General features: G+C 36.6%; 2 protein-coding genes across 7 annotated transcripts in view; both read left to right on the top strand.

The window, feature by feature from the left end:
- The window catches only part of AHCTF1 (AT-hook containing transcription factor 1), a 72,072-nt gene extending 60,805 nt beyond the window's left edge, over window positions 1-11,267 (top strand). Inside the window, exons 32-36 of one of the 2 annotated variants that reach the window (XM_088799118.1) lie at window positions 572-780; window positions 2,257-4,102; window positions 8,461-8,594; window positions 9,663-9,745; window positions 10,808-11,267. In XM_088799118.1, coding sequence (XP_088655244.1) covers window positions 572-780; window positions 2,257-4,102; window positions 8,461-8,594; window positions 9,663-9,745; window positions 10,808-11,000 — 2,465 coding nt within the window. In that variant the 3' untranslated portion in view covers window positions 11,001-11,267. The remainder of the gene's footprint in view (window positions 1-571; window positions 781-2,256; window positions 4,103-8,460; window positions 8,595-9,662; window positions 9,746-10,807) is intronic. The other variant, XM_088799119.1, reaches the window with a different exon arrangement.
- A 142-nt stretch (window positions 11,268-11,409) lies between these two features.
- The window catches only part of LOC109446977 (kinesin-like protein KIF28P), a 49,672-nt gene continuing 37,763 nt past the window's right edge, over window positions 11,410-23,318 (top strand). The window contains exons 1-2 of one of the 5 annotated variants that reach the window (XM_088799123.1): window positions 11,410-12,305; window positions 17,659-17,853. In XM_088799123.1, the coding sequence (XP_088655249.1) occupies window positions 12,222-12,305; window positions 17,659-17,853 (279 nt within the window). In that variant the 5' untranslated portion in view covers window positions 11,410-12,221. Of the gene's footprint in view, window positions 12,306-16,463; window positions 17,039-17,658; window positions 17,854-23,318 lie in introns of those variants that run through there. The other 4 variants (XM_088799121.1, XM_088799122.1, XM_088799120.1 and 1 more) reach the window with 4 other exon arrangements.

Genomic DNA, 23,318 nt, shown 5'->3' with positions numbered 1-23,318 from the left:
GAGCCTCCCACCCCCAATTTTTTTTTTAAAGTGGTGAAATATATTTGTGGCCATTTGGGTGCTTTCTGCCAAAAGAGAGATACCCATCTCGTCCTTTTCACAACCAGGTCAAAGCCCAGTCAGTTTGCATGTCCCTCATGTCATTCTATACTGGCTCAACAAGGATGGCTGGTTGTCTAACCAGATGAACATAATTTTCAGATTAATAAGGAACAAATACCTGAGCTCCTTAGTATAAGTATATTGATGTTTCACAATAAGGGCAAAAATTATATTCCAGTTAAAAACCAATGTTGTCATTTTAAAATGTAAAATTTATCTCATGTGTTTTATCTTTGTGGAAAGCAAATATGTATGGTTTAAACTCCGTAATTGGATACGGAAGAAACGATTAAAATGTAAATCTTCGTAGGCTTTTCCTTTTTAAGATGTTAGAATCTTCTTGGCTATAAAACTTTTTCAAGGAATTATTCGCAAGTACATTTTACCCTTTTTCCCTTCTGTTTGCTTCCCTAATATGTATCATTTTCCAATTAATAACATGGAAGATTAACTCGCATTTTTCTTTCAGCTGTGGCCGATGTCCTTGGTGATAGTGGAAGCTCTGGGCTCATTATCTCTGAAAGACCTATTGTCTCTGAACATAGGCTTGAGCAGGAAATAGCACTGAACTTAAAAGAAGATCGTGAAATAGAAGTTGATGTTCTAAAAGCAAGTGTTGACTTAGCAGAAGAAGAGCCTCCAATTTCTGATGATCCACCTGATACTCAAGAAATTCATGTAAAAAAATTTAATTTTTTAATTCTTTGTCAGTCTTATTTTGATTGAGTTAGGTTTCTAGCAATAGTTCAAACCTAATGTATTCATTTGATAGCTATACAAAAACCTCTTTATAAAAATCTGTCTTAAAAAGCACGGACTATACAAGAACACATCTTTTTAAGTAAGAAATTGTTTTTCATGGAAACTAAAAGGCTGTGTTAAAGAAGTCACAATTGTAACACTTTAATTTTTGCTTAGTATTTGGTTCAGATGAAAGTTTCTTTAGCAATAAGAAAATAGATACTGGCTACTCCAGAGACAAATATGACATTGAAACTATTTAGAGCATATATTTGAGAATAATTGAATATGGTTGAATAGAATTTTTTCCCCATGCATACTTGTGGGAGAATGATACTCGCCTGGTTGGGGTTGAACTATGAACATTCCACAAAGGATTTTTTTTTTCTTTGTACTTAATATGACTTACGGTTTCTAAAAATTCCACCAAATCTCTTTTATCATCAACAGACAACTTTATATATGATAAATGAATTAAAGATGAAGAAAAACCAACTTTTAATTATCTATAGAAATTTGATTACCTAGTATTTGGAAACTTTAACTCATAAAAATGTCATGATTGTCCATATTCATTTTCATGAGTATTCTCATTGTGAAATAGATGAATCAAGTCCCTATTCCTTCAGCTAGGAAGCTGAAACAATTGTGGGCATGTTGTAAGGGGGTGTCCTCATTGCTGGGTATCTCCTGTCTTTTCATCTCACTACATGCTTGGGGAGTGGGAAAATGTCATTGTCTAGGTTGGTGGTAATGTTCTACCTTCTTGGTCAGGAGATCTCTCTGTTACTTTCTACCTCCTCCTTTTTCTCCCCTTCCCTTACCAAAAGGTAAATGCAAGGACCATTCCTTCCTCCACCAAACCCTTGCAAGAGAGGTACTGAACTTGAAAGCCTTAGGAATTTCATGGTTTATGCAGCCCCAGCAAAGGGAAGAGGATTGAGTCTAGCCCAAGGGAGCTTATGTAGGTGAATTCTTCTTCATCCTTACGGGGATCGTGCTGTTTAGAAAAGTGTGGATAGTTAGGTGATTTGGGGGTTGTTTCTTTTTCTCTAGTTAATTTTTTTTTCTTGGGTGAGACTAAAGTCCTTAATTCTTCTCACAACTGTTAGCATCATAGTAATTTTCTTTTGTTAAGACTGTCTTTTTTAGCCAGGGAAATGTGGAATGTCTAATTCCATTCAGAATCTCAAAATCTTTTTCTGTCTAGTTATTTTGACTTGAGAAAGTCTAATTGCTTAAATGGATGTTTTATAAAGTAAACCCATAAGTATATGCCATATCAAATGTAGTTTATGTTTAACAATTCATATACCAAGGGTGAGATGGTCATTTGAAAACGTGATGCTTATGCTTTAGGTTTAAATAATATTAAAATTCTTTAACCAGACTCTTATCTTCAATTCATTTTAGGTGATTGAACATGAAAAGCTCGAAGTTGAAGATTCAGAACAAGAGGCTAGGAATCTTTCATTTAATGAGTATCCCTCAGGAACTCTTAAGCTTCAATATAATTTTGAGACCATAGAGCAGCAGTTCTGTGACTTGCCTGATACTAAAGACACTGCTGAGTGTGACGTTGCTGAAGTAGATGGAGAACTTTTTGTGGCTCAGAGCAACTTCACCTTGATATTGGAGGGTGAAGAAGGAGAAGTTGAGACGGGTGATTCTGCAGCGTCTAACGTGTTAGCTAAAGCAGCTTACATAGCACCTGAGGAAAAACACGTGTACACTGGGGAAAATGGAAATCATGGACATGTCGCAAAATTGCCATCTATCATAACTAGTGATCAGGAGTCCCAAAAGGTCGAGACGTTACCATATGTGCCTGAACCAATCAAAGTAGCAATTGCAGAAAATTTACTAGATGTAATTAAAGACACAAGAAGTAAAGAAATTACTTCAGATACAATGGAACAGCCCATTCATGAAAACATACCTTTAATAAGCCAGAAGGTAATGTGTTCCACCAAGTCAGTCAAATCTAGGTTTAAGACTGTTGAGGAAACAAGTACAGTGACTCTCAATGTCAGCCAGGTTGGTGACACGATTTCATCCAGAACTCGCACAAGAGGACGTGTCCAAAACCTGGCTGTCAAATCAGTGCATCAGGAAGAGCCAGCACATGTTGCTGCTCCTGAGATGCTGCTGGGGCTGTCAGTTACAAAGAAAACTAGGAAAACGAAAGACATTTCGGAGGCTTCTACAGATACCTTTCCTGATGCCAAAGGAATACCTCCGAATCAGCAAGTAACTCAAAATGCTGTTACTCCTAGGAGAGGAAGGAGAAAGAAAGAAACTAATCAAGACACATTAGAAAGTATGAATTCTGTGGAACAAGAAGCACAGCTTACTCCAGGTAGGGAATTAAGAAGGTTGAGATCATCTCAGCTGTCGGAACCATCGCCTAAAGAAACTTCTTTTAGAAAAGAAGAAAAGCTTTCATCTGTTCGAAAAAGGACTCCCAAAAGAATTAAAAAATCTGTAGAAAATCAAGAATGTGTTGAAATTGTAAATGATCTAAAAGTTAATAAAGTAACAAATTCTAGCAGAAGTACCAGAAAATTGAGACGTGCTGATTTAGAAGCTTCTGAAGATACAGGACGAGAACAAGATGGGAAGCCCAGTGAACAGCAGCTGCCCATTCAGCGTAGGACAAGAGTTAAAAGGGGAGACGTTACTGCATCAGATGTTACAGAAGACTTGAAACTTGATTCATCCCAGTTGGCTCTCCAAGCAGAATCTGACATGCCTGCTACACCTAGGAAACGTGGTAGACCAAGAAAAATTCATCCATCACCAGATGTAGGATCTGAGGCTGTTAAGGAAGTGAGAAGTCCCAAGAAGAGCATAGTCCTGAACGTTGTCCAAAGGAGAGCTACAAGAAACACCCCAGCTCAACGTGGAAGTACTGGTGTTAGAAAACCAGCTTTAGAAACATCAGTTTTCGTGCCAAATGAGGAACTTGTTACAGTGGTGAGCTCTAAAAAAAAGCTTACAAAAAGGACTGAAAATCAAAGCCAAAAACGTTCATTACGCCCGGTGTCAGAAAAATCAGGAAAAGGCATAGATGAAGAAACGACAAACAAAGAACCAGGTGACCAGAAGGAAGCACTACTCGCCAAGGCCACTCTGACTTCGTCGTCCCATAGCACGAGGACTAGATCTCGAAAGGCCGTCCTGTTGCCTGACCTTTCTGAACCAAAAAATGAGTCTGTGTTTTCTCCTCCTGTGTCAAAGGTTTCAAGGAAACAGAAAGGTACTTTTATTTCTATTTAAAACACAATTTTCATTTTATTCAGTCTTCAGTTTCAACATTGTTTTAAAATAAAGCATTATTTGATTTGATTTAAGGCACTATTTCTTTTAAAGATGATCTGTAGTTACAGGGCATTTCTCCCCCTCCAAAAAAGAAAGAACCAGCTTTGATCTTTTAATAGTAAAATCTGAAGAGTTTATATTTTAAAATTTATTTTGAGATTCAAGAATTTTCTGGTTCAGTATAACCTTTTAAATCCTATAATTCACTTGACTTAGGTTTAATTTTTTTACAACAGTATCATTTCTCTTCATTCTGCCCTTATATCCTAATGACTTAATTTTGGTTTCTCCCCAAATAGAACCAGCATTTTAAATCTAAGTACCACTGTGTTTTGCTCTTGCCCCAGGTGCTGTCCATAAATTCAGATTGTTTGAGGGAAAACAGAATTTTATTGATTAGGATATAGAAATTACTTAAATCCTTATTGCCCCAAAACTGGCCTGGCTACATGCCCAGCCTCCCTTAGAGCCACTGAGGAGCTAATGATTGTATTGTGTTGGTTGGCATAGCTCAGACCTTCTCGGCAGGAGAGCTGCCTCTCCCAAAAGGGTGACAATAACTCCGTTTGTGTTTAAAGCACAGATACACATAAAGCAGATATACATAAGAACACACACACACACACACATATGCATGCTATTAAGATTTCTGGGAGGAGGGAATTTCACTGAGGGAGGCAATTTAAAAAGGCGATAATGCAGAAAACGCTAAACTGGTGTAGCTGAATGGATCCATCCTATTAGGGTAGTTCTTTGTAAAGGTGATGAAAATGGTTAGGTAAATAAAATGTAGTTGTTTATCTAAGTTACAGTTTAAGATGTAAATTTCAGCAGAGCAGCTGGAGGATTTGTAAGTAAAATAGGTGACTTTGTTGTTTTAAACTTTTAAAAACTGTTGCATATATTTTTTAATACATCCTACATAGTTATCTTCTGACTTGAGGAAGGCCAAGAGAAGATAAGCCATTTAAAAATCTTCAAATTGATATTTTCTCTCTTCAACATTCACTGTGCAAAAACCTCTTTAAATATTTGTTTTTGATAAATGATACTGCTTCCCATGCCACTTATTTCATGAGCATTTTCAGATACCTTTAAATAGTCTCAGAACCCTGGGTGTGCATGGTTTTTGTATTGTTTTTGTTTTAATAGAGTCCATATGTGGTATTTCATTTCACAGATGTGCCACAGACTGCTTTAACATGCTCCTGTTAGATACTTGATTTGTTTTCAGATTTTCTAATATTATAAATAGGCACCTTCTACAGTAAGAGATGAAATTAGAGATGAGAAATTTGGGGCTGGGGTCTCTTGTTTGTGCCACCCACCCGGAAAGTTATTTAGCCTTTCTGAATCTTGTTTTCTCATCTTTTCAATGAAGGTAATAATTAATGCCTACCTTACAGGATTCTTGAGAGTATTCGTTACTTTAACGAAGCAGTTACCACCATAGGATGCAGTTTCCTTTCTCCTTTTTCCCTGAGATTATAGTTTCTTCATTCTCCTTGGTGCCTATTTAAATTGTATTTTTATTTTATTTATATATATATATACACACACACACACACACACACATACATACAGGTATATATATAACATACAGGTGTATATATATATATATGTATATATATACACACACACACAGCTATATATATATATATATATATGTTGTTTTTTTTAATTGGGGAATATTGGGGGAACAGAGTATTTTTCCAGGATGCCAAGTCGTTGTTTTTCAATACAATTGTGGAGGGCGCACCTCAGCTCCAAGTCAAGTCGTTGTTTTCAATCTGGTTGTGGAGGGCGCAGCTCACTGGGCCATGTGGGACTCGAACTGGCGAGCTTGGTGTTATGTGTACCATGCTCTAACCACTGAACCATCCCGCCACCTTTTAAAGCTCCTTTAAGGAGGTGTTGGCAGTACAGAGATGAGTGGATACAGAGAGATTAGAAATTAATGTAGATTACATTAGAAAGCTAGAGACTGTCCTTTAATTGAAACTTGTTAAAGGAATAGCTATCTTAGAATTTTATTTAGATGTGTTTTATAGCTAAAAAGAATGTGAAACTCGACCTCCCCCCCCCCCTTCTTCTGCTCTTCTGCCTCCCCCTCCCCACTCTGGTTCAAGCCATTGTTTCTCAGTCTAGTTGTGTAGGACACAGCTCCGTGTCCCATACTGGTATTTATGAGCCTTGCGGGGGGGGGGGGGGGGGGGAGCAGCTGTTCACCATCGGCTGTCGCCGGCTGCCAGCCGCTCCTGGCAGCACACTGTAACCGTAACCGTAACCCGCGGCAGCACACAGCAACCCACAGCAGCCCAGCTCCAGGGAGAGCCGTTGTTCACAATCTTAGCTGTAGAGGGCGCAGCTCACTGGCCCATGTGGGAATCGAACCGGCAACCTGGCAGCGTTAGGAGCACAGCACTCAGAGCACGGCGCTCCAACCACCTGAGCCACCAGGCTGGCCCAAAACTTGACATTTTAATAGATTTCTCTCATTTCCATTCCTCATCAGCAGATAATTAAAGGCCTGTAATGCCGGAGGCTATACATTTATCAATTCATTTGATTCTCACTGCAACCCAGTTAAGTATAGGTACTATTACTTCCTTCTTTCCACATTGAGGAAATTGAAGGTCAGTGAGACTGAGCAGCTCTGTCACCTGGGTAATAAGTAGTGGTGTCCTGGAGCCAACTCCTGCTGGCTGGTGAGAGCCAGTTTTTAAAATGTTCAGGAATTTGTCGAGCCTGCCATGGTGGGAGCATTTATACCACAGAGATCAGCAAATGCTATATAAATCAGAGCTCCTCTTTGTTTTTCCCAGAAAGCTGTTTACCAGTGCAGTACTGGGTTTGAACCTGGGTCTTTCGAACTCCTTAGCTCTTAAGTCACAAGGCCATCAAAACTTAGACTCAGGAAAGTTACAAGAGATGGGTGAGGAACTTAACATACAAAGAAATATAATAAAGTCTTGTGTGGCTTGTAGAAGCATATGGAAGGAATGGCGGGTGCTGAACATGTTTGCCCTTGATAGTATATTTTTATATTTCCTTACTTCTTTGAAGTTGAGGGGGAAATCACAGGTGAACAATATGAGGTAGTCTGAAAAGCCGAAGAAGCTGTTACTCCAGCTAGCCTCAAGAGAGAAAAATAGGATGTATCATCTTCATAGCTAGAATATTGATGTTTCGGTCTGACACCAAAAGTGGGAAGTTACCACCAGTAACCCCAACCATTTCTGCCACTTATCATCTGGGAGTAGAGATGACTTACTTCTGACCTCGTGCCTGTTTTTTCTTTTGTTAATAATCATATGCTTTACAAGCAGAATTTGACATCTTGATTGTCCCATTAGGCAAAGTAAAACTGAACTATAATTTGATCATTTCAAAGATTTGTTAATTCTTGAAATATAACAAAGGCAAACATCTAAAGCACTTACCGTATGCCATACATTGTTCTTGATCTTCACAATAACTTTATAATGCTATTATTAATCTCATTTTATAGAAACTGAGGCACAGAGAGGTCTCAGTAACTTACCTTTGGTCCCACAGCTGGTAAATCCAGGAGCTGGGGTTTCATCTCTGGCAGACTGGTTCAGCCACCCCATTGCTAATCACCATTAGCATGGAAACCCTAGGGTAACAAAACAGAAAAATCCAAGATCAAGTCTATGATCAGTGTCTTTAATGACATTTTAAATCAATTCTTAAACCATTTTTATTTGTGGAATAGCTTCCCGTCATCTTCTCTTTCTATATTATTATTTTTCTTTACGATTTCCTTTTTATAATGTGCACTTTGTGTTGCCTTTGACTGGAACAGCTAACTCAGAATGAGCTGGCAAGGAAAGAGGCTTTGAGTCTCTTCATTGTAAATTAAATTGTTTTTGTAAATACATATTTCATCTCTGGAACAGTAGGAATTAGGAAGCAAACTAGGTCAGGTTATATACGAGATTGATGTTTTCCTTCCCCAGAATGTTTCAGGAGCAATGAAGATCGAAGCTAGTGTAATACTATTTTAAGTCTTATTTTGATACTTTAGCATTTAGTTTGAAGCATTAACTATTGCTGAACATTTGGCTTAATTACCTAAATGATGTTGGGATTTGGGGGATTTTTCCCGTCATTTTTCTCAGTGGATACCATGTTATGATGCTAGTGTTTTCTATGTGTTGGGATTGTTTAATCTTTCTAATGCAAGCATTTGCTTCAAGCTTTTAAAAAATACGTATGTATTTGTAAATTGATATAGACGGTGTTTTGTTTTTTGTTTTTTTCCACCTTTAGCTAAAAAAATAGGGGCTTCTGAACAGCTGAAAGAATTGGTTTCAGATTTATCTTCTCAATTAGTAGTCTCACCTCCTGCTTTAAGGACCAGGCGGAAAAACATATCTAATACACCCAAACTTGTAGATGAACTGGTAAGAAATGCATGATTTTATTTGTATGCTGGTTTAAATACGCTTTTTTTTTAAAGCAATGTTTCTATTTAAACTTCTTTAAAAAGAGCAGACATTTATATTAACAGCCCAAAGTTGCCTTGTGTACACTTTTGGGACCCTACATTTGGGACAGTTACTGATGGCATATTACTGGCAGCTGCAGTTTAAATTACCTGCTAGGGGGATAGGTTTTTACATTGTGTCCCATCAGAATTATCTGGATGTGTTTATTTAAAATGTAGGTCTCTGAACCCCTTGAATATCATCCACAGGCCACACTTGGAGAGACAATGTTTCAGAGTTGATTCCATCACCAAATTGCACATAACCCTTAAATAAAAATAGTTGGGGATTGAGTATGAGACCCTTACATTTACCAACATTAATTCATAAGCATTACTTGAATTATCTGCCATTAGCCAGTTACTATGCAAGGACAAAGACTTACAGAAAAACGATTCAGGCAAATGCCTTGTCTTTCAGGAGCTCAGTTTAACTGAAGAGGCAAAAACACTTACTTTGTAGCATGATAAGAATCATTTATACCCAAATAGCCCTACAAACAGAAGGTAACGGAGACAGGACTTCCTGGCAGAGAAAACAGCAGATGCAAAGGCACTGAAGCGTGACAACTCGTGGGGGGTGGGGGGGTGCTGTTCACATATTAGCAAATATCCATGTATATTTTTTAAGTTGTTTCTATGACAAATGAATTCTGGTGAGGAAAAAAAAGTCTCTTGTGACCTAATTCTTATGAGATGAGAGCCTAGATTTGGACACAGTGGGAACAAAGGGCAGTGGACAATGGAAACAATAAAAAAAAACATATGGAACTGACAAGACTTGGGGATCAGTTGAATGTGTGAGGATGAGGGATAAAGAGTGGTCTTCAGGACCAAGGTTCCTACTAAAAAAGGGTCCACTTGAGACTTGTTGAGTTTGAATTCGTTAGCACTGTTTGGCTCTATTTCTTGACTCAGAATAGAACTTTTTAGATTTCTAATGTTTCATTACTTAAGATTTATCTTTTTAAATTTTAACTCATAGGAAGATAATGCTCAATCAATAAAAACTGTGGGGAAGCAAAAAGTGAAAAGAATCAAGACTGAAAAAACAAAACAAGCAAGCAAGTATGACTTTTTCTGTGCTGTAATTTTTATCTAATTTTGTTTCTTAAAATTAGATTTGAGGAGTATTTGAAAGAAATTGTTAAATAGCTCATTAGAAATGGATAATGCTTAGAGGAATTTATAAGCACTGGCTCCTTGTAATTGTTAGATTTCACTGTGGAAGATGGATTTCTCTCTAGCATGAAAGCCTATTCATCCTATTGAAAGAAGGGTAGTGGGGTGGGAATAGTTTAGTCCCCAGTGAATCTGTTTTTGCAGTGGATGGGGGAGGGGAATGGGATGTTTCACCTTTTCTTAGTAAAGGTAGATGAGTATTAGTAAAAGGTAATTATAAACTAAAAAATTCTGTGATTATTTCATTAATGGAAATAAAACTTCATCTCTGGGGATATTACTCCATTTCAGATATATTTGTTACATTGTATTTTATTCACACTGTGCTTAGGTGATGTTCAATTTCATAAAAGTAAAGTAATCCATTTTATCTTACTTTAAAAACTAATTTCATGAGACTTTTGACTATAACTAATACTATTTATACACCAGTTGGCCTTGAATGTATGTGAAGAATTACATTCAAAATATATACATACAAATGTATACATTACAAAAACATACACATAATTGCTAATTTCTGGTATTTGAGAATTGCCATTTCTCCTATGCTCATGGCCCTGCTGGGCTCTCATTCCATGGACTGACTATTGGTACTTGGCCAGTTCCCATAACCCAGCAGTATTTATTAATACATAGGAAACATTTAAAGAAAATTCAGCAGTGATTGTTTTTGAATATCTAAATCAAAAAAGGGAAATTTCTGTCAAGTGAAACCTTAACTCTGCCTCTAATTAGCTTAAAATAATTAGTGAAGCTTTAAAGTCATAAGCTAATTAGGCACATGCACAGTGTACCAAAGTGCAAGAGAACTTTTATACAAGTTCTTTTATGAAGTGAAAGCACTAGGAAAGGGTGATCCCTGAAGTTTCTTTCAGTATATTGGGAAGCCAGTTATAGTTTATATTATGATATGTTTATTCTTACTTTCATTACATCTTTTTTCAGAAACACAGAAAAAGAAAGTTCTTGGTCACCTCCTCCAGTAGAAATTAAGCTGATTTCTCCCTTGGCAAGCCCAATTGATGGAGTAAAGAGCAAGCCAAGAAAAACTGCAGAAGTAACAGCAAAAGCTATTGGAAGGAACAGAAAGAAATTGTCTTCCTTTCCAAAACAAGTTTTGCGCAGAAAAATGCTGTAATTTGTTTCAAGTTTTTAATATACACCTATTTGTAAAGTCATCAGAATTGTGTGGATTATTAAAAATCATCTAATTTGGAAAATAATTTATATAAATTATTGTAAATTTTTGTAAACAGGTCTTCAGTAAGTAAAGCAATTCCATATAGAGTGTGATTCTTTTAGTCAAGGCAGTTTTTTCTATTTTATATTAAAATTTCATACATTTATATAATATGTAAATATGGCTTATTATTGGAATGTTAAATAAAGTGTATACTTCACAGTAGTTTGTGTCTGTTAGATTTTTGAGAGGGGAATTTCTGTTTTAATAATTTTACATACCAGTAGGCATTAGTCCCATTTTCTTTCTCTAGTTAAAAGTATTAGACCAATCTTAAAATGAGGATGATTGAACTGTTACTTTTTTTTAAGTTGCTATTTTATAATTTATGCACTTTGCTTCTGTGATTAATTTTGTTTTGTTTTAGGGGGGGCAGTGGCTGTTACTATGTTGAAATTATGGGCATGTAATTTTGCCACTTTTTTGTAGTTTAACAAATTTTGTGTACTCTACCTCAAATGAGTAATTTTTCAAGTAATGCATTGGTTACATGTAATGTTGGCATTTCTTGTTCAGCAAGCTTACAGGCTACTTATCTTTAAAGTCTCTTAATTATTCAGAGACTAACTATCCAGGTTAGATTGACCGGTTCACTGCTCACTAGCAACCTCTGAAAGGGGTTAGAGAAGGAAGGGAAATGTAAACCAAATCTGTTTCAGGAACATTTGGTGCACTTTGTATGTGCCTAACGTTGAAAGATTGAGAAGTCTGAACAAATTTTATAAATTTTATAAACATGTCTTTGAAGGAGCTTGCTACTGAATCACAGAAATCCCTTAATATTCAGGTTTTAAAACTGACAAATTCTCATAGGACCTCAGGCACAGACTATTGGATGGAAAAGTGTGTGAGTAGATGTGGAAAAAGGAAAAGAAAATAATCAACACTGTTCTCTGCAGTATGACTGTGCAATTAAGTGGTGATACTTGGTGTAGTCGATAAAATTCATCAATAAATAAGTGTTGTCAAATAATTTATAACAGGTAATTGATAGTGTGTAATGAGTGGAACATTAATAATTGATTATCTAGAAACACTGCTTTTGTTTGCTAAACTTTTAATGTTTCAGTGTGAAGCATAAGCAGTGTACTTTCTACAGTATTTTTCTACCAGATAACTATGAATAATGGGAAAATGATGAAAATGCCTACGCCAAGTATTGACAGTGTGAAAGTAGCAGTACGAGTGCGGCCTTTTAGTCAGGTTAGTGATAAATGTTACATTGCCTTGTTGAAAATTTGACTATGACTTTCATTTTATTAATTTTTTAATGATAGCTACCAAACTTGTATGTAAGCTGCTTGTCATTTATGGAATATTAAACTTATTTAAATGAACTTGTTAAATGAGTAATTTAAAGATCTAAACATAATTCAGTAAACAGTTTCATTCTTCGCACAAGTAGTGTAATAAACTGAGAAGAGAAATACTGTCAAGTTAATAATTTTTTTAAGCCGATGCAGTTTGGTGTGAATATAGGCATGTGGTATCTATTTTTAATAAATGCATTTTTCCCCTCAAGAGCAGATCATAAGCAAACAAATTGCCAATTCTGAATGTACTGTTTGAAATGCATTTATGTATAAATGTATTTATATGACTTTTTACAAAAACACTGGTCATTAAATTGTGTTGCTACAACATTTTAGGATAAAATATGGATTAAACTCATTCTTGGACTTGTAGCAATTGTTATGAATACATTAGTTAAAATTCAAGATAATTCTGAACAATTGACCCATTCAGCAAATTTTTGACCATCTGCTATGGATCAAATGATGTGCTAGAAACAAAGGATTTAAAGGAAAATCCTTTGTTCTCCACCAGTTTCCAGTCTGATGTAAGTAACTTTTTTATAGTAGTGTATCCCCTAGCACTAAGGTAGATAATCTTGGCACCCAAAGGAAGATCAGATCTAGTTCTGCCTGGACAGATCTTGACAACTTCCTGGAGATAGAAGCATCTGAGGTGACCGTAAAGGATAGTAAAGTTTGGATTAAGGGTATGCTAGACCAAACACCACGCCCAGGCTTTTTTGACAGTAACTGATCCTGAATGGGATACAATGAAATGACCTGATAAGATGTCTTTCCCACTTGTACAACCTGCTGCCTTTTCTCTTATCCATCAATATTCAGTATTCGCACATTTTCAGTTCATATCAGTTCTGCCCTTTCCCTTAACATTCATTGATAGTGCACAAAATATTTCAGCAACCTAGCAGATATATAATTAGATAATTATATAAATGTCAAAGAATTAATTTGTGATCAGTAAATTAAATGTGGCCAAAAAAAGGAAAGACAACCTTTTTTATAACTTAGCCCTTCAACACACAAAGTAGCTATTCTGGGGATTATTTTTCATTGGCCTTAATATTGCTACAGTAACTAACTGCAAGTTTTAAACAGTAAGGATGTAGAAGTAGTTGCTAAAACAGTTACATATTTACACAACCTTTAGGCCCTTCTGCAAACATTGCCTTTGTCTGTCACCAAAGTTGATTAGCTTTTACCAGAACAGTAGCAAGGAGGAAAGAGGATGAACTTAAGCGCTGATCTGAGGATAGATGATTATGCCTCACACCTGAAGAACTAGAATAGCTCCTAGGTGACCTGGATTCTGCCGACTTTCTAACTTCATAGCCAGTTTTCAGTGTGGAATCAGAGAACCAACTTTAAGACTATCTTTGTTATAAGAGGCAGTGCATTCTCAGAAGCCTTTGAAGTCAGATGAATTGGGGTTCAAACTTGACTATTTCACTTACCCACTGTAGACTTGAGCAAGGGAAGTTTTAAGCTGAGCCTTGGTTTCCTTTGTAAAATGAAGAGACCAATACCCCACAGGGTTGCTGTTACGAGATGAATATATAAATCAGAGCACAATGCCTGACAAATACTCTTAATGCTGTTACAGTTTATTTTTTCATTATCTTCTAAATGGTTTGAGATAAAATCTACATTTTATACAATTCCCTCAAAGTGTACAATTCAGTGATTTTTAGTGTATTCACAGATAAATGCAGCCACTAAGTTTTAGGATGTTATTATCACTTAAAAAATAATCTGTGCCCTTCAGCCATCATCCTTATCCCGAGTCCTAGGCAACCATTGATCTCATCCCTGTCTCTGCGTATTTCCCTGCTCTGTGCATTTCATATAACGAACCATAAAGTATGTAGTCTAGTGACTGGCTTCTTTCACTCAGCATCATGTTTTCAAGGTCCATCCTTGTTGAAGCGTATGTCAAAACTTTATGGCTGGATAATACTCGCACTGTATTTAACTCTCGGTGAGGGGATGTTATGAATAATGCTGTTGGAAACATTCGTGTACAAGTTTTTGTCCGGACACGTTTTCATCTCTTGGTTATATACTTAGGCATAGAATTGCTTATTCATAGGGTAACTTGCTCTTCAACTGTCTGAGGAACTGCCAGACTTTCCAAGCAGCTGCGGCCTTATAGTCACTCCCACCGGCAGTATGTGAGGGGTCGAATGTCTCCAACCCTAGCAAACACTGGACTTCACTGTAGCAATTCTGGTGTGAAGTATCTCAAGGCTTTGGTTTGCATCTCCCTGATGACTAATGATGCCACCCATCTTCTCATGTGTATATCTTCCTTGGAGAAACATCTATTCAGATCCTTTGCGAATTTTTTAATTGAATTATCTTTATATATTGAGCTGTTCTTTACATATTCTGGATACAATCCCTTATTAGATGTAAGATTTGCAAAATTTCTCCCATTTCTTTGGGTTGTTTTTTCACTTTATTGATGGTGTCCTGTGAAGCACAAAAGTTTTTAATTTTACTACTTGCTTTTGGAGTCATATCAAAGAATCCTGTGCCCAATCCAAGGTCATGAAGATGTATTTACTCCTCTGCTTTCTTTTACACGTTAGCTCTTATATCTATGTCTTTCATCCACTCTGAGTTAATTTTTATGTATCTGTATGAGGTAAGGGTCCAAGTTTCCTCTTTTGCACGTAGCTATCGAGTTTCCCCAGCACTATTTCTTGCAAAGACTGTTCTTCCCCCATTTGGCAGTCTTGTTGGAAAGCAGTTGACCATAGATGTCTGGGTTTATTTCCGGACTCTCAATTCCATTACGTTAATCTGTGTGTCTGTCATGCCAGTACCAAACTCTTGGTCACTGTTGGTTTGTATTAAAGGTTGTGAAATCTGGAACTGCATCCTCTTTTTTTTCAAGATTGTTTTGGCTATTCTAGGTACATTGCAATTACATATAGATTTTACAAATAGCTTGTCGATTTCAACAAAGAAGTCAAGTGGGGTTCTGATAGAAATAGCATTGAATTTATACATCAGTTTAGGGAGTATTACCATCTTAATGCAAAGTATTCTGATCTATGAACATGGGATATTTTTCCAATTTTTAGATCTTTAGTTTCAACAATGTTTTAGAGTAGTCAGAGTATGTTTTGCACTTTATTCTTAAGTATTTCTTTTTGATGCTATTAGAGATGGAATAATTTTCTTCAGTTTCAGATTGTTCATTTGGAGTGAATAGAAATACAATTGATTTTTGTGTATCAATCTTGTATCCTGCAACCTTACTGAACTCATTTATTCTAATAGGTTTTAGTGCATTCCTTAGGACTTTCTGTATTCCAGATCATGGCATCTGCAAATAGAGATCATTTTACTTCTTCCTTCTCTATCTGGATGCCTTTTACTTATTTTTCCAGTCTAATTGCCCTGGCTAGAACTTCCAATACCATATCGAATAGAATTGTCAAGAGTGAAAATCTTTGTCTTTTTCCTGATCTTAGACATTTAGTCTTGACCATTAAATATGATATTAGTTCTGGGTTTTTCATAGATGCCCTTTATCAGATTAAGTTTCATTCTAGTCCTAATTTGTTGAGTGCTTTTATCATGAAAGGATGTCAGATTTTGTCAAATACATTTTCTGCATCTATTGAGATGACAGGTAGTTTTTGGTTTTCAGTCTATTGATATGTTACAGTAAATCATTTTAACGCATACCCAAGATGCATTTTAATCAGGTGTAGTAAGGTGACAGACACAGAGACAACTGCCTTACAATTCTCAAGAGAATGGAACTTGCCACACAGCCATCGGCGGAAATAACCACGGTCAGTCAGAGGCATAAGGAGCCAAGGATCCCCAGTCCACTGTCTTATTTTGGTTTCTGCAGGAGGGAATGGACAAGGCACGCGAGGCAAGTTTGAGCTGGGTTGTTTTACTGAAGTCTGTCCCTCCACCCCACCCCCCACCCGTTACTCCTCAGGAAGGCACAGCTTTCTTCCTCTCAGCCACACCCAAGCTGTTACACTGTGCTGACTGCCGGCTGGAAGCTGTTTTCGAAAATGTCCCGGGGGCATAAATTGCTCTACAAATACATTCAGTCAAACTGGTTCCTCTGAAAAGAACAGTTTCTGAGACCCGCGTTTGACATTTTTTCTGACCGCAGTGGGTTCCTGCCAGCCATCTTTTCCCCCAGTCCTTGCCCCACTGGACGCCAGAGGGCCTGTAATTTCACCTGTATCTCGAGTCTCTTCTGAGTTGCTTTTCATCACAAACTCCTCTCTTCTTGAGACTGCCATTCGGACTGAATTTCTCTAAGGGGGCAAATGAGTCAATTCCATGGGAAGAGATGAGGTACTGCTCCCTCAGGCAAGATCTGTAAACCAGGGCTCAGGATTTGGGGGTGGGGACAATGGCAAGCTGCTCCGAGTGACATCCCTGCTCCGGAAGCTCCGCACTTGGTGAATACAGCACAGCAGCCCGAGGTCCTCTCAGCCCGTCCCTCCTGGCACGGAACCTCAGGAGCAGGGACGGGAGCACCCAAGGATGCTGCGGTATGCCTCTTCCACGAGTGGGAACCGGGTAGCAGAAGAAACCGCCATTTCCCATCCACACGCTCCCAGGACTTAGCCTCAGCAACAGGTAGATGGGGGCAGGATGAAAAACGCTGACGTCCTGCGCCTCCCGGGAAGAAAGCCCTCTAGCTGGGATCTGGGGAGAGGGGAGCCCTGTGTTCTTGGCTCTGAGTCTGGAGTAGATTCCACTTTGCTGAGCTGGTAGGAGAGGGACAAAATGGCCTTGCTTCAAATACTACAAACTCTAGCTTCTTACTGAATTTTGATCGATTTTCTTGAATAGATGTTTCTTTATTGGCTGTTTGCCCTTACGACAATTTCCAGAGGCTTTAAATGGTTGCTTTTCATGAATTTTCACAGGTTCACTGGGGAGTGGGACAGGAGCTCCTTACATTGTCATACTAGAAGTGGATTTCTCCGCTGCTATAGTTATTGCTGTTAGTATAGTTGGGCGTTAGATGGGCTGTTTCAGAAAGTTATGAGTAGAGACAAGCCTTTCAAAAATTCTGAGGGAACAGAAGAGCAACTGCTTTTCATAACAGCTGCTAGAATTATGTAAGTAGAGAATAGAAAGAATGAATGGTACATTCCTGGCTTAATTTCTTGCTAGGTATAAAGACTTGCAAAACAATTAGATGACAAAGAAAAGCTATAAAAATTGATCCTGATTTTGTAATTTGACTATAGAGAGAGAAGAATTCTGGGAGCAAATGTGTGATTTCCATGCATTCAAGGACCACCACCACTATACAAGACCCTAAGAATCCAGAACATATGAAGACATTTACATTTGACCTGGCATATTGGTCTCACAATGGATTTCAAGTGGATCAAGATGGTGTGTTTATTTCCGCTGATCCTAATAGTATATTTGCAAGCCAGGTAAATTGCTTTAAAACACAACTTGAGGTTTTTGGGTTTTTTTTAATGAAGTATTAACGGTATAACAGAACAATAATTTTTTATGCAAGTATGCTACAATATATGCTTCCATTTTGAGAGTTTGATTTTAAATTTATTCATACTAAACATGAGATCCAAAAGTGCAGCTGTTGCCTACATAATTTGCGGGCACTCAAAATGGTTGATTTCCCAATATATTGACATATTTTGAAAAAGGAATGTCAGTCAAGTCAATTATATTTTGCCTGTCTGAGATATGCAAAATAAGCAAAACTTGTAAGGCCCTCAGCGTTTGAAAACTTTTATCAAATATTTATCATGTGCCATGCACTCTTCCACCTTAAAGTTGCTATTTCACATGGGGAGACAGGCACATAAATGCATTCAAATGTTACAGGTTCTGTGATTAAGAATATAGATGGAATACAATGGGGTGTAAATGAGATGTCATTTCAATCTGGACGGAGCTCATTAAGCTTCTTGGATCTGTGTGTTTATAGTTTCTATCCAATCTGGAGACATTTCAGCCATCATTTCTTCAAGTCTTTTTTTGTCCTCATTCCTCTGTGACTCTAGTTATGTGTATGTGTGAGACTGTCCCATAGGTCACTGAGGCCCGTTCACTTCAACCCAGACTTTTCTCTGTTCTGTCCGCCTGCTCATCTTCCACAACTCGGCCCAAAGATTATAACCTTTATTAAACCACCCCTAAAAATACCCTCTGTCAAATAGTTTTTACTTCACAAACTCACGGAAAGGATTCTATGGACCCTGGAATGCACCATCGCACTAGAGCACTTAATAATAATAATAATAATAATAATGATAAAATCAAACAAAAGCAGAACTAATGAGTCAATTGTGGGGAGATGGAATTATGAAACAATCCAAAACATGGCAGGAAACTAGCAAGATGGTAGACTTAATGCCAGCCATATTGATTACTATACAAATGTAAATAAACATGCCAACTAAAAGGCAGAGATGATCAGATTTGATAGGAAAAGTAAGATCCAACTCTATCTGTTGTCAGAAACCCAATTTAAATAGATACCTAGCATGTAAGCATTAAGAAAAAGAAAATTAGAGGCTATATTTACATCATACAAAGTAGGCTTCAGAACAAGGAATATTTCATAAAGCTAAAGTAATTAATTCATTAAGAAGACATGCCATCCTAAATGGGCATGTACCCAATCACAGAACTTCAAAGTACATGAAGCAGAAACTGCTAGAGATTGAATGAGAAATAGACCAATCTACAATTATTTCATCACTCCTCTCTGAGTAGAACAAATAACAACAACAACAACAACAAAAATCAGTAATATAGAAGATGAGTACTACACTAGCAACCTAACTGACAATTCTAAAACACCTCTGCTACCCCCACCCAACCACAGCACTACACATCCTTTTTCAAGTGAACAGGGAACTTTCATTATGATTGCCTATATTCCGGATCATAAAACTAGTCTCAACAAATGTAAGATAACTGAAACCATACAAAGTATGTTCTCTGACCACATGGAATTAAACTAGAAAGAAATGAAAGATATTAGGAAAATCCACAAATATTTAGAAAATAACAGACTTCTAAATAATCCATAGATGAAGGAATAAATCATAAAGGGAAATTAGTAAATATTTTTAACTGAATGAAAATCAAAAGCATCTACCAAAATTTAGCAATGCAGCTAAAGCACGGCTTAGAGAAGTTTTGTAGCATTAACTGATTATATTAGAAAAGAACAATCTCAAATCAACATTCTAGGCTTCTGTCTAACAATTTAGAAAATGAAGAGCCAATTAAATACAAAATGAGCAGAGGAAGATATAAGAAAGATTAGAGCAGTAATTAATGTAAAACAGTAAAACTGAAAAAAAAAAAAAGAGAAAAAAAATTAATGAACCCAGAAGCTGGTTCTTTGAAAAGATCGATGAAATTGATAAACCTGTAGCCAAATGGATCAAGGAAAAAGACATAAATTACCAAGATGAGAAATGAAGGCGATATTACTGCAACTCTTAAACACATTTAAAAAGTAAAAGAGAATATTATGAACAACGTAATGCCAATAAATTCACCAAGACATAAAATGGACACAAACTACTTAAGTTCACACAAAAAGGGGTAACTCAAGTAGCTCTATACCCATTAAAGAAATTGAATTTAGAGTTAAAAACCTCACAGAGAAATCTCTAGGTCCAGATGCCTTTGCTATGAATTCTACCAGAGAAAGAAATAATGAGAACTCTCCAAAAAAAGAAAAAGAAAAGAAAAAGAAAGAAGGAAATCTTACAAATAATAGAAAAAGGAACATTCATTTTCTGAGGCCAGCACAAGAAAACTAGCCAAAGATATCACAAAAACACTACAGGCCAATTATCCTTCATGAACATAGACACAAAAATTATTAACAAAATTTTAGCAAATAGAATTGAATAATATACTTAAAAAGTAATACATCACTATTAAGTGGGCCTTTTCCTGGGTATGTAAGATTGGCTTAACATTTGAATAATAATGTAATTCATTATATGAATAGAATACAGGAGGAAAGAATACATGATCAGATGCCAAAAAAAAAAAAAAATTTGACAAAATTCAACATCCAATCATAATTAAAACTCTAAGCAAACTGGAAATGGGAGGGAGCTTCCTAGAAATAGAACTTCCCTGAAATACATAGGTAACATCACATTTGATGGTGAAACACTGAATGCTTCCTCCTAAGATTGGGGATAGGGCAAGGAAGTCCAATCTCATCATTTCTACACATTTACTGCAGGTCCTAGCCAGGGCAATAAGGCAATTAATAGGAAATAAGTGACATAAGTGTAGATAAAAAAAGTCAAGCTATGTGCACATTACACGATTACCTATGCAAAAACTAAGGAATTGACAATGACGCAGAATAACATTTGACAAAACTCAACATCCATTTATGACAAACACTCTCAACAAAATGGGTCTAGGAAAGTACCTCAACATAATAAAGTCCATATATGACAAACCCTTAGCTAGTATCATAGTTAACAGTGAAAAACTGAAATCTTTTCCTATGAGGTCAGGAACAAGAGAAGAGTGCCCACACTTATTCAACTTAGTAGTGGAGCAATCAAGCAAGAAAAAGAAATGAAAGGCATTCAAATTGGAAAGAAGTAAAGCTGTAACTATTTGCAGATGCATGATTGTATATATAGAAAACCCTAAAGTTTCCACCAAAAAAAATATTAGAAATAATAAACACAGTAAAGTTGCAGAGTACAAAATCAATATACAAGTATCTGCTGTGTTTCTATACACTAACAATGAAAAACCAAAAGAGTGAAATTAGGAAAACAATCACATTTACAACTGTAACAACTACAACAAAAAAATACCTAGTAATAGATTTAACCAAGGAGGTAAAAGACCTATACACTGAAAACTGTAAGCATTGTTAAAAAAAAAAAATTGAAGGGCAGCCAGTTAGTTCGGTTGGTTAGAGTGCAGTGCTCTTAACAACAAGGTTGCCGGTTCAATCCCCACATGGGCCACTGTGAGCTGCACCCTCCACAACTAGACCGAAACAACTACTTGACTTGGAGCTGACAGGTCCTGGAAAAACACACTTAAAATAAATAAAAGTTTTAAAAAAAATACATTGAAGACGACACAAAGAAATAGAAAAATACTCAGTGCTCATGAATTGGAAGAATTAACATTTTTTAAATATCCAGATTACCAAAAGCAATCTACAGATTTAATGCAATCCCTATCAAAATCTCAACAGCATTTTTCACAGAAATAGAACAATCAAAACCCTAAAATTTTTTTGGAACTACCGTGTTTCCCCGAAAATAAGACTGGGTCATATATTAATTTTTGCTCCACTAGGGCTTATTTTCAGGGAATGTCTTATTTTTTCATGTACAACAATCTACATTTATTCAGTTACAGTCTTGTCATCTTCTGGAACATCATCATAAAGAACTAAATGTGTCCGTCTGGCTGAAGTCTTAACTGGGGCTTATTTTCAGGGAAACACGGTACAAAAGACCCCCACTAGCCAAAGCACCCTGAGAAAAAAAGAACAAAGCCAGAGGGATCACATTCCCTGAATTCAAATTATATTTCAAAGCTATAGTAACCAAAACAGTATGGTACCGGCAGAAAGACACACGGAACAGAATCGAGAGCTGGAAATAAATGTATATGGACAACTAATTTATGACAAGGGAGCCAAGAACATACAATGGAGAAAGAAAATCTCTTCAATAAATGGTGCTGGGAAAATTGAACCACCACATGCAAAAGAATGAAACTAGACTAATATCTTACACCGTACAGAAAAATTATTTCAAAACAGATTAAAGACTTGAATGTGAGACCTGAAATCATGAAATACATAGAAGAAAATGTAGGTGGTAAGCTCCTTGACATCCTTTTTAGTGATGTTTTTGTGGATTCAACTCCAATGGTAAGGGAAACAAAATAAAAAAGAAAGAAATGGGACAACCTAAACTAAAAGGTTTCTGCACAGCAAAGGAAACTATCAACAAAGTGAAAAGGCAACCTACTGAATGGGAATAGATTTCTGTAAATCATACATTTGATACAGGTTTGATACACAAAATATATAAAGAACCCATCCATCTCAATAACAACAATAACAAAAAATGATTGAAAAATGGGCAGAGGATCTGAGTAGACATTTTTCCAAAGAAGACATAAAGATGGCCAGCAGGCACTTGAAAAGGAGTTCAAACGTCACTAATTATTAGGGAAATGCAAATCGAGCCCACATGAGCTATCATGTCGCACCTGTTAGAATGGGTGTCATTAAAAAGACAAGAAACAACAAGTGTTGGAGAGAATGGGAAGAAAAGGAAACCCCTGAGCACTGGTGGTTGGCATGTAAATTAGTACAGCGACTATGGAAAACAGTATGGAGATTCCTCAAAAAAAAATTAAGAATAGAACTACCATATGATCTAGCTACTGCTCTTATGGGTATCTATCTCAGAAATACAAAAAACACTAGTCCAAAAAGATATATGCACCCTTATGTTCATTGCCGCATTACTTACAATAGCCAAGAAATGGAAACGACCTAAGTGTCTAGCAACAGATGAATGGATAAATGTGACACACACACACACACACACACATAGAGGAATACTATTCAGTCATAAAAAGGTGAAATCCTGCCATTTGTGACAACATGGATCAACCTTGTGGGTATTACACTAAGTGAAATAAGTCAGGTGAAAAAAGACATACTGTATGATGCTGCTCATATGTGGAATGTAAAACAAAAACAATAAAACAAATGAACAAACAAAACAAACTTACAGGCAGACAACAGATTGGTGGTTACCAGAGTGGGGTCAACTGCATGGTGATGGGTAGAAACTAGACTTTTTGGTGAACATGATATAGTACATACTGATGACAA

This window comes from Rhinolophus sinicus, chromosome 6 (genome assembly GCF_057876585.1).
Source record: "Rhinolophus sinicus isolate RSI-liver-muscle chromosome 6, RSI-T2T, whole genome shotgun sequence".
NCBI lineage: Eukaryota > Metazoa > Chordata > Mammalia > Chiroptera > Rhinolophidae > Rhinolophus > Rhinolophus sinicus.
Note: the sequence above shows the minus strand (reverse complement) of the source record. Positions and strands in the feature narration are given on the sequence as shown.